Source organism: Conger conger, chromosome 13, assembly GCF_963514075.1.
Source record: "Conger conger chromosome 13, fConCon1.1, whole genome shotgun sequence".
NCBI lineage: Eukaryota > Metazoa > Chordata > Actinopteri > Anguilliformes > Congridae > Conger > Conger conger.
Genome location: NC_083772.1, coordinates 18,003,388 through 18,019,855, shown reverse-complemented (window position 1 = coordinate 18,019,855; position 16,468 = coordinate 18,003,388). Strand labels below are relative to the sequence as shown.

The 16,468-nt window shown below is 45.1% G+C and overlaps 1 protein-coding gene across 1 annotated transcript; it reads right to left on the bottom strand.

Annotated features, from left to right (window-relative positions):
• Window positions 1-4,084: 4,084 nt before the first annotated feature.
• Window positions 4,085-16,010, bottom strand: si:ch211-151h10.2 (uncharacterized protein LOC567699 homolog). The gene is made up of 9 exons (XM_061217939.1): window positions 15,716-16,010; window positions 10,292-10,487; window positions 10,144-10,205; window positions 9,685-9,823; window positions 8,923-9,062; window positions 7,864-8,128; window positions 7,080-7,163; window positions 6,371-6,466; window positions 4,085-5,896 (listed from the first exon to the last, which is right to left on the bottom strand). The coding sequence occupies exons 1-9, from the start codon at window positions 15,871-15,873 to the stop codon at window positions 5,600-5,602; spliced, it is 1,437 nt and encodes a 478-aa protein (XP_061073923.1). The 5' UTR covers window positions 15,874-16,010; the 3' UTR covers window positions 4,085-5,599.
• Between the last annotated feature and the right edge of the window lie 458 nt (window positions 16,011-16,468).

Genomic DNA, 16,468 nt, shown 5'->3' with positions numbered 1-16,468 from the left:
GTGTGTGTGTGTGCTCGTGACCACTGTAACGTAATTACAGGTGGGTCTCTCCAGGTCTCAAGAAGAATAATGCTTCAACAAACTTTACATTAATTACTCATTAACAAATTATTAATAGATTTTATGAACGGCATTCATATTTAATAGCCATTTTGCAATGCAATTCTTTTGCACTTAATAACATGCCGGGACATTTTCCCCCCAGGAGGGTATCCCAGCATGCTTAGGCCTGGTAGACTCCGTGGCAACCTCGGAGGTCAGAGGTCACTAGGAAGACTTGCTTTTATCTGCTAATGAGGTTGCTACCTGGAGTTCTCCGTGTGTCCCTGTCTGTCTGTCTCTCTCTGTGCCTAAATCTCCTAAAGCCTGGAGAAGGGCACACAAACACACACACACACACACAAACACACACGCACATGCAAATGTGGACTTGTGCACACATGTGCGTACATACTCGCATGCACATACAAATACACCCTGCAGGCATTCACATCACACACTCTCAGAAGGAATTATTTGTTCTTTAAGGAATGTACCCTGAATTTTCTTTGGGTAGTAAATCGGGTACCAGCCCAGCAACATGCTTTTGTATCGTTTTAGGCACTTTCTTTCTGTGAGTGTATGACAGAGGGCTCCATAAAGAACCAAAAACGGTTAGTCTATGGAGAGTGCGACTCACAACTCTCTCAGACACTGCTCGACCTCCCCCCGGACCCCCCACCCCCACCCTCCCCATATCGCTGGCACACAGAGAGCCTCCATTAACTCCTGATGCAGTGCCAGCTCTACACGGCCCCTGCATTGTGTGCTGCTGACACTCTCTGAATGCGAGTCAGAGCCCTGCCTCAATCCCCTACCCACAATCCCCTCTGTGTGTGTGTGAGGGGGGGGGGGGGGGGGGGGGGGGGGTACAGGGGAAGAGGGTAGGGGTGGGAGGGGAACAGGGGGAGAGGGTAGGGGTGGGAAGAAGGAGGATTTCGGGGAGGGTATCGGTGCCGTATGCCTGCCAGTGTCACAGGCTTTGTGTACGGGCCTGTCTGTTTGTTTAGCCTCTCTGAACCAGGCTGCCCACACTCACATCTCCCCTGTTTCACTGCGGAGAGAACAAGAGAGGAGGAGGAGAGAGGGAGTGACAGACAGGAAGAGAGAGAAGGAAGGAGAAAAGGATGTAACAGATGGAGATGGCACAGGGAGAATACTCACACATCGGCAACCGGTCCAAGCTCCAGACCGATGTCCAATAAACCAGTCTGAAAGTATCTGGACAGTGACCCCAATTTGCCTTTTTGGCTCTGTTATCCAGCACATTGGATTTGAAAGCAACGAGGCTGCCAGCTTTAATTTGTGGGTATAAGACTCTTTCAATGTCGTTAAAGTTTAGAAAACAATATCTGACCCAGGTGTGGTGAACACACTGATCATGTGTCCAACCACACATGATCAGTATTCATATCCCAAAAATACCAGTTACTGCATATAATTATTAGTTTTTAGGTGCCAGATAATGAGTTCATCTATTTTAATGAACCTTTAGAATAAAAATATTCTTTGATGTGACTCCCAAAAATGTTTCTTTACTTCTTTGAGCTTTCCTCTTTGGTCAATTTGACCTTGGTCTGATCTCAGACAACTTTACTTACTCCAATTTAAATAAAAAGATATATAATGTTCACTCAGTGTGATGTGGAATGTTCTGTTGTGTTTGGGAGTTTGTTACACAAACAAAACCTTTCACCAAGCTTAAACAAATAGTCACTTGTGCTTTTATTGTATGTGTGTTTAAGGAAATGAGTTCTCTCTCCAACATTTACACTACACTCACGCTCCAGAAAAGCTCGCAACTCACAGTGTTCTGCCAGCCAACTTTTACCAGCGTTCATATAGAAGGCATTATAGACAGAAATTATTTAATAAAACCAGATGTGGGGGGATGAGGCGGAGGGGGTGGTTATGTCTGGAACATGGGTGGGGGGTCAGAGCAGAAGTATGGAAAATATTTACAATAACAGGAAGCGGAGCATTTTTATAATAATTGAAACCAAATTTTACCCTTCCTCCAAAACATACATGAATGCACAAGCACAAACACAAGCAGGCACACACATGCGTATACACACGCTCGCTCGCACACGCAATGCCCCACAACACTCAGAAACAGCATGTGGCCCACACGTCTGTACAAAGATGTGGTAAGGGTATGATGTATCATACATAAATTCATGAAACCGGATGACATAAGCTCACCTGTGTGCTTCACCGTGCTACTCATTTTTTCTTCAACTGTCACTAGTGCGCAGGTATTTCCAACAGCTGATTTGTGACTCTTTTCTTGCTATTAGAGCCTTTGGCTGTGTCCAAAATACTATGTACTACACAGTATATCTTAGAAACATGCCAACTTAAGCAGTGAGCGTTGATAGCGGCAGTTAGTTGATGTTACTCTGTGTAAGGAAAACAGATTGATTACTTTCATTTAGTCATTATGGGCTATTGAACGTTGATTGATGGGCAAAAATGGCAATTTTATCCATTTTAAATTAAATTTAGAACACAATAGAGTGTTCGAAAAGTGAAGTGGTCTGAAGACTTCCTGAAGCCACTGTATATTTAAGTTCAACTCTTTCGCTGCTGTGGTTCGAACACTGCCTGGTTGCTTGGGTCGTGACCTGTTGCAATGCACTATGGGACTAATTGTGCCAGTGTACCGTCCAGTGTTCACCTACTGTCATTTCACCGAACATAGTATAACATCCAGGTAGTTTTTGCATACTATTTTATTCAGCAACGGTTTTGGAAAAACTAATACAATTTTTACATACTAAATGGTAAGCTAGTATGCAATTTTGGATGCAGCCATAATGTCGTGCCACAATGAAGCAACAGGTACAATGGCGACATCTTTGTGACGTTACAGCCACGGTGAATAATGCGTGGAGTGTGACGAGTGGTCTGTAGTGAACCGCCTCTTCTCCATAAACTCTCCCACGATTCTAAATGATGTGCATCTGTGGTGGGTGTTCCTGAAGGCCTGGTTCTGCTCTCCAGCTGCTAGACCCCCACCCCCGTCTCTGAGCCCGCAGTTAATGAGGGCGCATGCCTCAACCCCTAATCTCCTGATTAAAGCAAACCGTCCCGTCGAGCGGATCGCAACCGATCGGGATTAAAGTGCAACGCTCCGGTCACTGCAGTTAGTGCGGGCCAGGTTCACATTCGTGCTCTGACCTTGAAATGACCTTCTCTACACATGCCCCTTCCTGCCTCTCTCTCACGTGTGTGTGTGTGTGTGTGTGTGTGTGTGTTGTTGTGACAGCTCAGATCCTGAAGTATTTTTGCACTACATTCCATTCATCAGCCTACACCCCCCCTGCCCCCCCCCCCCCTCAATTAGAGCCCCATCTGAGGGAATTCAGCAGGTGCAGCCCACAAAACAATCTTCCAATTAGAGGAGTGCAGCTATGAGCTCATGTGACATGCATGCACACACACACACAACCATACACAACCGCTCACACACACACCACCTCTCTTTCACACACACACAACCATACACAACCGCTCACACACACACCACCTCTCTTTCACACACACACACAACCATACACAACCGCTCAAACACACCACCTCTCTTTCACACACACACGCACATGCACACACAACTGCTCACACACAACAATACACAACCTCTCTCACACGCACACAACACCTCTCTTTCACACACACACACACACACACACACAGACACAACCTCTTTCTCTCACACTCACACACACAACCTCAAAGAACTGCTCACACACATACACAAACACACACATCTCTCTCTCATACACACACAATCATGCATACGCACATTCACACACACAACCTCTCTCTCTCACACACACACACACACACACACGGACATAGACTCACGCACAACCACTCACACATATGCGCAAATACATACATACACACACACACACACACACACACACACACACACACAAAAGAAACATATTACCTCAAGAAGACAATACCCTGCCAAGCCAACATTGCAGCATGAATAATGAAAAGCACATTATATTTTTAGAACTGGTTGTTTCTCTGTAATTTAATTTTGTTCAAAGGAATGCACATTTTTGCAAGAGGGATACAGTTTCAGTAACAGCTTATCCATGTTCCCATTTATACAGACGATATCGTGAATATGACTGCTTCCAGGTCATAGGTCACAATTAGGATATGAATGAGTCCCCCAATGTAAACTGATTTCAGCCAGGACACAGAAAAAAGAGAACTGAAGAAGTTCTGATTTCTAAAAAGTGAATCAGTTGGGAAGAGCAGGGATGGGAATGAATTAGGAATCCCTGCTCTTGGGAAGAAGCAAGCCCTGTATGTTCCAGTGACCTCACAGTGTGTCACTGCCTAGGACCTTGAACTGGTAAAGTGTGCATTAGTGGTCACGTAAAATGGTAAATGGCATTTACATAGCGCTACTAATGCCTCTCATACTCACTAGCTTGTTGGAAGCTATTGGGGGTTAGATGTCTGGCTCAGGGACACTTCGACACACCCAGGGTGGGGTATCGAACCGGCAACCCTCCAACTGCCAGACGACCGCTCTTACCTGAGCTAATGTCGCCCCTAATCTACATATGTGAAGCATAAAATGGATGATGAATCCATGTGCATATAAATTGAGTGGAAAGTAGCTGTGCAGGAGGTATGTGTGCCCTGAGGCGTTAGACTTCACCCTCTGAATGATGATGAACCTCAGACCAGGCCTAGCTCATAACTTATCACAGTGCGCCCTCTGGTGGTACGCATTCACACTGCACCTTCATTCTGCTTGAATCTCTGATTCAGGTTCATGTAAACAAACAAGTTAGTCTTCATTTCAGTGTTGGGTTGATCAATGCCCTTTCAATTGACTCAGTTCAGGAAATGGACTGGAAGATTGCAGTGGAAGAATGAGGATGTCCCATTCATGAGCTGAATTTATATTGCTGGCATTTAGCAAATACTCTTGTCCTGGCTGACTTAAATTAAGTTCATTTCCTCAACTGAATTAAAAGAAATTGAATTTTTCCTCAAACCCACTTCATTTAAAAACTATTTTCAGTTGGTTCACTTCTCATCAATTCAAGATTTGCCATAAAAAAAATGTATATATACATATATACAAATACAATACAAATGCAAAATAGAAAAAAAAAAATACAATCATCGCAACAAAAGTATATACATGCACATATACTGTACACATAAAATAAACTTCACATTCAGTTTAAATCCTTCCTTGAAATACGTAAGTCACACAGACAAGTTTCTGCCACTCATCCTACAGGGGGCAGTATTGTGAGAATCACCAGATCCTCAACTCAAGAGTTCTGTCGCCCCAAAAATTCCAGTTCAGTGTGTTTTGAGTATACTGATGAAGGTAGTGTGGCCAAGAGCAATACCGTGGTGGTGTACTTCCTGCTCCTGATTTACTTCCTGTAACCACTTTTAAAGCCGCAAAACCAGCCATTCTGCAGGACGGGGGACCCCAGGACTGTGTATCGGGGTGTAGGGGAGCAGTTTGGGGGGGTACAGGTGTGGTTTGGGGGGTACAGGTGAGCGTTCACACCTTGCTGAGGGCACTGTGCAGACGGCTGAAGGAGGAAGAGAGGCACTGGGCAGACTGCTCGCACAGAGAGAGGGGCAGTTTGGGAAGGTCGGGGGGAGGGACGGGGGGTCGAGGCTGGGCGTCAGGGGGCTGGACGTGCGGGGCCGGGGTTTGGGCCGGGGTTTGGGCCGAGGCGGAGGTGAGTTTGGGGTGTGAGCGGTGTTCACTGTTCGCCCGCAGACCCTCCAGGTGGGTGAGGAAACAGGAAGTGAGCTTCTCCAGAGACAGGAAGTCCTGAAGCACCTCGTCAAACTGCAGACACAGAACGCGGCTCGGCATCACAAGTGTGTACTTCACCATAACCGTTTTCTTTTTTTTTAACGGTCAAAATACATGCAGCAGTAGTTTACCTGCCTGTGCCTTAGTAAGAATAACAATGTAAATGTATTGGACAGTAAGTTTACTTTTAAGGTTAATCTCTGAGACCCTAATTACAAAACTTTTCACTGTATAAACAAGTCATGAATTAAGAATAAATTACACCCTTTAAGTGTGTTGCCTAAAGTCATTCTGATAAACATGTGGATCTTGGAGGGACTGTGGAGGGATTGCTGATTTTTGTTCCAAACAGTACCTGGAGGAACCCCAACTCTACACAGAGCGTGGAGCGTCAATCCCGGGTCTTTGCTGGGGGGCGACAGTGCTATCCACTGCACCACCGTGTCATTGGTAATTAATCGGTTAATTCAGAAGAGTTGTGGGGATCCGGCTCTGCTATTGACGTACCTGCTGGGTGTTGGACTGCAGCAGGCCTTCTGTCCACAGAGGCTCCGACCCTCCTCCTCCCCTCTCCCCCAGAGCCTGCAGACCCCCGCCCAGCTCCTGAGGGAGAAACACACCGCTGTTAAACAGGGGGGGAGGTGTGGCACACTCCGGTTCTCACAGTACAGGGAGAGGACAGAGGGTCTCACCTGCAGTAGGTGTGTGTGTGTGTGTGTGTGTGTGTGTGTGTGTATGGGCCTCACCTGAAGTAGGTGCGTGTGTGTGTGTGTGTGTGGGCCTCACCTGCAGTAGGTGTGTGTGTGTATGTGTGTGTGTGTGTGTGTGTGGGCCTCACCTGCAGTAGGTGTGTGTGTGTATGTGTGTGTGTGTGTGTGTGTGGGCCTCACCTGCAGTAGGTGTGTGTGTGTGTGTGTGTGTGTATGGGCCTCACCTGCAGTAGGTGTGTGTGTGTGTGGGGACCTGTGTGTGTGTGTGTGTGTGTGTGTGGGCCTCACCTGCAGTAGGTGTAGGTGTGTGTGTGTGTGTGTGTGTGTGTGTGTATGGGCCTCACCTGCAGTAGATGTGTGTATGTGTGTGTGAGTGTGGGCCTCACCTGCAGTAGGTGTGTGTGTGCGTGGGGACCTGTGTGTGTGTGTGTGTGTTTGTGTGTGTTTGTGTGTCGGTCCCACCTGCAGTAGGTGTGTGTGTGCGTGTGTGTGTGTGTGGGCCTCACCTGCAGTAGGTGTGTGATGTCACACAGGAGAGCACGGCTCTGCTGCAGGCTGTCTTTGCGCTGAGACAGCTCCACTGAGAAACACTGTCAAAGATGTGTGTTATCAATCACGCTATCAATCAGTCAATTTACCAGTCAATTTATCAATTTACACGATCGGTCCATCAGTCAATCAATCAATCAGTAAGTCACTTAATTAGTCAGTCTATCAATCAATCAATCATTACATTACATTACATTACATGGCATTTAGCAGACGCTCTTATCCAGAGGGACGTACAACGAAGTGCAGATCAAACACAAGTATAAGAGCGAACAGTACAGTTCCGAGTCCTAGTATAAACATACAGGTAATCAGAACCCTTGAAGAGTACAATCAACTTCCAAACTAGTATACCACAGTTGGCAGCTAGAATACCCTGAGTACAACAATACAACAGCCAATAAAAAACAACAATATCTGTACAAGTAACAATATCTATACAATCTATACATAAGTGCCATTACAGTCTAAGGCTAATCATGGTGGTGAGTTAGGGAGGGAAAGGTGTAGCCTGAAGAGATGAGTCAATCAATCACTTACAGTCAGTTACATCATTACAAGGTGCTGGGCAAGTTAACCCAGAAGAAAAAACCTCTCTGACAACTGAGGAGAATCTGGGAAAATGATTCCTGACCCCAGAAAATACAAATATATGTGTGAAAATATGTTCAAACACACACACACACAATCTTTTTCTCATGCACTGAAATGGCACACTCTCAGGCAGAGCAAGCATCTCACCTCTACGTTCTGCAACGCCATCTTGATGTCCTTCTTCTCTTCCTCTCTCCCCTCCCTCTCTCCCTCCTCCCTCTCTCCCTCCTTCCTCTCTCCCTTCTTCCTCATGGCGGCACGGACGCGCTGCTCCCTCCTCTTCCTCCCCCGGATGACCTGGATGTGCAGCTGAACCAGGAGGACCCAGTGCTCCTCCAGCACCTCCTTAACGCCCTCAATACTCTTCCCATAATCCTCCTGGGCCTGGGCCAGAGCACGCAGGCACTGAGCCCTGAGGAAGAACACACCCTCAGCATCTCAGCATTCCCACTTTAGCGTCAAATGTTATCTTTACATTAGCAGGTTATCTTCAATATTTGCTCATGTTATCTGCATGTTACCATGTTATCCTCACTTTAGCATTTATGTTATCTGTACATTAGGTTATTCTCTATTTAGCACTACTGTTATCTGTACATTAGCAGGTTATCCTCACTTTAGCATTTATGTTATCTGTACATTAGGTTATTCTCAGTTTAGCACTATTGTTATCTGTACATTAGCAGGTTATTCTCAGTTTAGCACAACTGTTATCTGTACATTAGCAGGTAATCCTCACTTTAGCATTTATGTTATCTGTACATTAGGTTATTCTCAGTTTAGCACTACTGTTATCTGTACGTTAGCAGGTTATTCTCAGTTTAGCACTACTGCTATTTGTACGTTAGCAGGTTATTCTCAATTTAGCGCTACTGTTATCTGTACATTAGCAGGTTATCCTCACTTTAGCATTCATGTTATCTGTACATTAGGTTATTCTCAGTTTAGTGCTACTGTTATCTGTACATTAGCAGGTTATTCTCAGTTTAGCACAACTGTTATCTGCACGTTAGCAGGTTATTCTCAGTTTAGCACTACTGTTATCTGTACATTAGCAGGTTATCCTCACTTTAGCGTTAAATATTATCTGTTAGCAGGTTAGCCTAAATTTAGCATTAATGTCATGTGCAGGTTAGCAAGTTATTCTGATTTTAGCACTACTGTTGTTGGAACATTAGCAGGTTACCCTCACACTAATGGGCTCACCGCTCTTGCAGGAAGGCGCAGACGTCCTGCAGGCTGTCGGTCAGTAGCAGGGACTCCTCGTTCCCTCTCTGCCCGGAGACACACCTCTTTCTCGGGTTCTCTGCCAGGACATCAGCCCTCCCCAGGGTCTGCTCCACCATCTGCCCATAAAGAGGTGTTTCAGCTCCAATAACACAGAAATGCAGAGGCTTTGAAGCACACATTGTGTTTTTCAGGTATTTTAGGTCTGTATTAGGATTTCTTAAATTAAATTTTTGCTGCTTGGCATGGTTAGCACCGCTTGTGATTAGACTTGATTAGATTACATTACACTGGAAGCTTTATTGTCCATGAAGTGAAAAATCGTCCTTGGCTTCACTGCAAACAGCATACAGTACATATAAGACTATAGTTAACACAGACAGTATACACAATCAGACCTGGGTCAAATAGGTAATTGTTTTGGATTCAAATACTTTTCTATGCATTACTGAGGTTGTCTGGTGTATTGGAACATATGTGATACACATCACTCACAGAAAGTGCAAACCCCACCTTCTGGTCCTCTTGGTTGCTTCACTTGCACCAGGCAAGACCAATCGAGCACAGAAAAGTAATTGAATCCAAAACAATTACATATCTGACCCAGGTCTGCACACAATACAATTCAATATCAGTGCATTACAGTACAGTACATTACAGTAGGACAGCATCTGATCCCAGATCAGTTGCCACTATAATCTGGCCCTTCCCCACCCTGACCAGCCGTCGCCCCTGACTGACCTCGAGCCTGTGAGCGAGAGCCTGTATGTGGGCGGGGCCAGGGTCCTCCACAGCCTCAGAGAGCAGGCAGAGCAGCAAGCTGTCCATCAAAGCTTTGGCCAATGAGACGGGCCCGTTCACGCTCCTCCCACTGGGCAAACTGCAGATACAGGGCATCAGCAGGGGAACAGAGACACACTCCATGTCAGGGTTCAACAGCCATGTCATAGTGATGGGGAACTGAAGTTACATTAACATGAAGCCACTGTGGTTTTGAGGTTCTCTCTCTCTCTCACACTCACACTCTCTCTGTCCCTCCCCATTTCCCTCTCTCTCTCTCTCTCTCTCTCTCTCTGTCTCTCTGCCACTTCACCCCTCTCCTTTTTCTTCTCTCAAATCGCTCCTTTCTTCTCTAATAAACTCCCACTGTGGGAGGGAGCAGAGGCCTTAGCTCAGTGAAGCTGACAGGTAAAGACTCACCTGGCCTGCGGCCCAGGTGCCCTATTTCTCTTCTCCTCTGCGGTGTGGAGGAAGGGCACCCTCTGCAGGAGAAAAGGACAGCGCAGTGGGTTAGGGAGACGGCGGGGCTGTGAGACTCAGGTGAGAGTGTCGGGGGTTCGGAGCTCACCTGGCGGGGCCTGCCGGGACACAGCGCCCTCAGGACCAGGACACACAGCGCCATGCTGACCCCCACCCCGGCCGCCAGCAGGGCCCGGCTCCGCACCTGGCCCAGGGACAGAGAGGGGTGCAGCGGAGCCTCCTCCTGGCTCAGCGCCCACAGCTCTCCTGCCACCACTAATGCCTGCCACCCCCACGAACAGGCCCTGGAGCATGAGAGAGAGAGAGAGAGAGAGAGAGAGACACTGAGAGAGAGGTAGAGAGAGAGAGAGAGAGAGAGAGAGACACTGAGAGAGAGGGAGAGACACTGAGAGAGAGGGAGAGAGAGAGAGAGAGACACTGAGAGAGAGACGTACTGAGAGACACAGAGAGGGAGAGAGAGAGAGAGAGCAGGACCCAACACAGCCCAGCCCAGCCCAGCACTGGGTTCCCCAGCAGCATAGTCCAGCCCACACTCAGCAACACATGGAGCCAGAAGAAGCCCCGCCCACCCTGTTCCCACAGCCCTGCACCTACACAGAAGTGGTTCAGGGCACAAATCACACAAACATTCAAGACTATGGGGAGGTGCGTCAGTTACTACAACTAATCCTCAGGATAATTGTCTAAACAAAATGGCAGGTACTGTAAAAGGTAACTGATCATATAATAGTTTTTTAATCAGTTCCTTTTTCTAAAGATTTGAAATTACAATTTTTATTCTTTTTAATTTTATTAATTTATTATTTTTTTAATTCAAAAAGGAAAATAAATAAAAGAAAATAAAACTGTTTTATTCATTATTATTCTTTAGTTTGTTTTTCTAAAGATTTGCAAATACAATTATTATCATTCTTAACTGTATTATTATATATTTTTTTTTAATTAAATACAATTTAATTTACTGTATTCTTCCACATTCGGAGCTAAAAGTAGAAATGTAGATTTTTTTACAAATATTACTGATCACGACATCATTGTGTTCTTAGAAGAGAATGTAGAGACTCACTGTCCCTCAGGCTGTAGAGAGATCATACTTCCATCTTTTAAATATGATTATATAAAACGTGGGAGAGACTCGAGCGGAGTCATCATATGGTTCAAAGAAGACCTGACATGCCACTTATCAATGGAAAAGAAAGAGGCCACCCACATTTGGCTGCGACTAAAAAAGGTACAATTAATAGTGACAAAGACCTATTTTCTGTGCAGTCTATACTCCACCTGCCGAGTCTCCCTACTACAACGAGGAACTCTTTAACAGTCTCCATGCAGAAACAGCCCATTTCCAGGCCCAGGGTAATGTGCTGTTATGTGGAGACTTTAATGCCAGGACAGGCATAGAGAGATACCATTGAAACACATGGTAACATCCATATCTCACAAGCCTTCCCACACCTGTCCCCAACAACAACAAGGAATAACCCTGACAATATTGTCAATAAGCATGGGAAGGAGTTTCAGCATCTGTCGAGGCTTAGGCCCGTACAGACATTCACCACTCGACCACAGTTACCATTGTCAGACCACGGCCAAATCAATGTATTCCTCAAAAGATCACTAACATCAACAGTTCAAGACAAAATTAAGTATGGCCTATAAATGGGATGAAAATAGTGCATCTGACTTCATTTCTGCAATCAGTTCTGCAGAAATAACTTAATCAAAGCATTTATTTCTAAACAATTTCAGCCAAATCTAATCAGGCAATAAAGGAAATTAATTAAATATACCACAAGGCCGCCATCAAGACAAATGTTATACAAATTAAGAAACCTAAAGGGAAGCCAAAACATTTGACATAAAGTGTAAAATTATTAGAAAAGAACTTAGACAACTATCCAATCAGAAACATAATAAGCAAACACTTAATTGGAAAAAGAAGCAACACTATAATAAATCTCTCCAAGAAATTGAGGGGGCGGCATGGATGGTGCAGTGGGTAGCACTGCCGCCTCACAGCAAGGAGGTCCTGGGTTCGAATCCCCGTCGGCCGGGGCCTCTCTGTGCGGAGTTTGCATGTTCTCCCCGTGTCTGCGTGGGTTTCCTCCGGGTACTCCGGTTTCCTCCCACAGTCCAAAGACATGCAGGTTAGGCTGATTGGAGAGTCTAAATTGCCCATAGGTATGAGTGTGTGAGTGAATGGTGTGTGTGCCCTGCGATGGACTGGCGACCTGTCCAGGGTGTATTCCTGCCTTTCGCCCAATGTATGCTGGGATAGGCTCCAGCCCCCCTGCGACCCTGATCAGGATAAGAGGGTTAAGATAATGGATGGATGGATGGATGGAAGAAATTGAGGCCTCCATTGACAAGAGCCAGTTCTGGGAGAAGTGGAAAAATTTACACGCAAAAGAAACTCCTGACATTTCCATAAAAAATATCTGGACAAACCATTTTGAAAAACTTTATCAAGAAACACCTACTTTAAGTATGTCAGATGAACAGAAAAATACCCAACATAAACTAAAACAATTAGAATTGGCCATTAAGAATGACCAAAACCCTTTAGATTTTGAAATTTCATCAAAATAATTCATAGATTCTCTCCATAGACTAAAACCCGGAAAAGCAAGCGGCCCTGATATGATTCAGACAGAAATGCTAATAAACAGCCCCCATCACTTACACAAAGCTCTACTAAAACTGTTCAATCTTGCAAGCTGGCTGCTTTCCTGATGTCTGGACAAAGGGGCATCTGTGTGAGTAGTAACCTGGGGAAGGTTTTCTGCTGTATTTCTAACGCCCGAATACAGGCCGCCCTAATCGAACACAATGTCTTGAGTAAAAGTCAAATTGTTTTTTTACCTAATTATCGGACTACAGATCACATTTACACCCTACACACCCTAATTGATCACCATATTCACCAAAAGAAAAAAGGCAAAATAGGCATTTGACCTATATTACAAACTTTTACAATCTGGTGTAGGGGTTAAAATGTATGATATCATCAAATCAATGTATTCGAACAACAAATGTGCAGTAAAAACAAACAGAATACTTCATTCAAGGACGTGGGGTGAGACAGGGCTGCTGTTGTTGAATATTTATATAAATGAATTAGCCATGTTACTGGAACAATCTGCAGCTCCTGGCCTCACCCTAAACAACAAGGAAGTGAAATGTCTGCTCTATGCAGATGACCTGGTACTGCTGTCCCCCACAGAAGCAACATCTGGATCTTCTGGAGCAATACTGCCAGAACTGGGCCCTGACAGTAAATTTTACAAAAAATAAAATCGTAATTTTCCAAAAGAAAGCTCGACGTCAGGAAACCAGACACCATTCCACTCTAGGAAACACCGCCCTAGAGCATTCTTTATAGTATGACTATCTAGGACTCTAGGAATTAGTGCCTCCGGAAGCTTTGATTCAGCAGTGAATGCATTCAAAGAAAAAGCACAACAAGCTTTTTTTGCAATTAAACGGCAATTCCAAGGAATTGAAATTCCAATTACAATTAGGTGTAAGATTTTTGATAGTGTTATCATGCCTATTGCGCTATACGGGTGTGAGATATGGGGTCCACTCAGTGAACTCGACTACACTAAATGGGATAAGCAACCAACAGAGACCCTACATGCTGAATTCTGAAGACATATATTAAAAATTCAAAGGAAAACTCCAACAAATGCAAGCAGGGCAGAATTAAGCTGATTTCCACTAATTGTACCAGTTCAAAAAAAATCCCTAAAATTTTGGTTACATCTTAATTCAAGTCCACATAATTCCCTTCATTTTGAGGCACTTAAAACCCAAGAGCTCAGCCCTAAAATCAGTCCCCTCTGTGAGCTGGTCCTGAAAACAAACCTAACTACAACCAATCAGCACACCAATTTCAGACCAGCACTGCTAACCAAACTCAAATTAAACCAAACTTCTCCCAATTTCCCCCCATAGAAAAAAACCAAATGATATTGGGAGAGGGACAAACAGCAGAAATTGCTGCAAAATATGTGACAGATTGCCATAGCCTGAGAGACAGTGAAACAATCATGCACACACACCCTGACGCACACACACACACACACACACACACACACACACACACACACACACACACACATATAAACACAGTTCTATTCTTACAATTGTAAATAATTGTTAATTTGTCTATTTTTCCTATTTTAACAGTTATCATTGTTTAGTTATATTTGTTATCTGTTACATGTTGTTCATATATGGTTCATGACTTATGTACTATTGTGTATAATTTGTACATATTATTGTTTTATTTTATTATTGAATATGCTTTGGCAATACAAATGCCAATTCTGTCATGCCAATAAAGCACCATTGAATTGAATAGAAATAGAGAGAGAGAGAGAGAGAGAGAGAGAGAGAGAGAGCACCCAGAGGAAGACAGAGACGCACTGAGAGAGAACAGTGTGGATTTGGCAGCACAAGGCATTGCCACTTGCCACAAACTAAGGGACAGCGAGTAACATTGACACACCAGAAAACAAAATCATTATTCATTGCCATTTTTAATGTGTTATCCTCAAGACATACAGTTTTATTTTAAATTTGAATTGAATTGAATTGAGAGAAATGCACCGAGCTAAAGAAAGAGAAAGAAAGAGATGGAGGGAGAGAAACGCACAAAAGTACTGAGATCGAGGGACAGAAACACTGATATATAGAGAGACATTCTGATATAGAGAAGATGACACTGATATATAGAGACATTGTGATGTGGAGACAGAGAAAGAGAGCAAGAGATAGACACTGATATAGAGAGGATGACAATGGTCCACAGAGGGGATGAAATCAGTCACTCAGAGAGCGAGCTTTGAGACACGTACTGTGAAATACGAAGTCACTGAGGAAAATGAAATAAAGATGTTAAAGAAGTCGACAGCGAGCATCTAAAACCAGCCCCCATGAGCTCAGGGAACAGGGAACAACACTGACAACAGGAACTAAGAAACTCAAACGGATGTCATCATCACAATGTGAACAGAAACACAACACATTTAAAAGCAGTGACAGCAACCGAGAGAGAATGTGGAAGTTTGACTCATGTTTAAAGGGCTCATATGATACGAACACTGCGTTGCACTAAGCGAGGACGTTAAAGCTGGATAAGTTCCCCGTCTCCTGTGACAGAGAGAATAAAGGACCAGTGTACAGACGTATTACTGAGGTACACAGACAGATGTCTTGCTGATGAAGCACCATCGCTGATCCGGGTCAGTTCAGGTCACCCCCTCAGAGACACTTCTCATCCCCGAGAACAGCAGCCTGGTGCTCCACTGAAGGCTAGGTTTAAACTCTTTCAATTCAGTTCATTCACGGTAATGAACCCCGTGGTAGAAAACGTCCAGTAGGTCGATTTCTCAGTTCACAAACGGACTTCAAGCGTATTTCCTGAAGTGGCCGACCTAAAATGGAGGTCCCCTCAAACCCTGGGAGCTAAGCCGGCGGAGAGATGCCAGATCTCCCTTCCACTTGCCTTCCACACTGCAGCCGGGCTCTCCTGGAAGCCCCACATCGCCTCGCCTGTCCGGCCTCGCCGTGTCCGTCTGTCCGTCGGTGGGGGCTTTCCGCGGCCGTGCCGGGGGTCCCGGGGAGCCAGCGGGGGCAGGGGCCGATCACAACGCTGGGAGGCATCGGTACGGGCCTGGCAGATACACATCCAGACTCAGCTCTGCGATGCGATAGCAGAGTCAGCTCTAGTCCACTGAGCTCCAGGGCCAGCTTTCACTGAGGCAGCCAGCTCACCGGGCTGGTTAGACAGGTCCACTCTGCCCCTCCGCTGCTCTCTCTCTAATAGCTCAGCGCTCTCCGCTGCCAGGACGCTGTGGAATGTGCCGTCACCTGAGCCACGCCCCCCGTGGGAAAGTTCTATCTCCCCCCTCCGAGGGGGCGCTGCCCTTTCCTCCATCAGTCACAGAAAGTACTCTGCTTTGTCTGTCTCAATAATATTTTTGCCTTATTTAGCAGAATAAAAAAATTAATGATTTTAAGTCACAATACAAGTACCAAAATACTTATTGACTTAACTTATCAATAAATACTTATTTACTTTTGTTTTTCCAGTGCAGTCAAACCAGTCTCTCGCCTCACATTTCTGTGGAACTCTCCGTAGATGGAACCAGATTGGTCCATGGTTGCTGGGCAACAGTTAGTATCAGATACCAGGCCAATTCTGGTATATGGTTGGTGGTACTGGGTGTGCTGCAGTGAACATTGCCGATCCACTGAT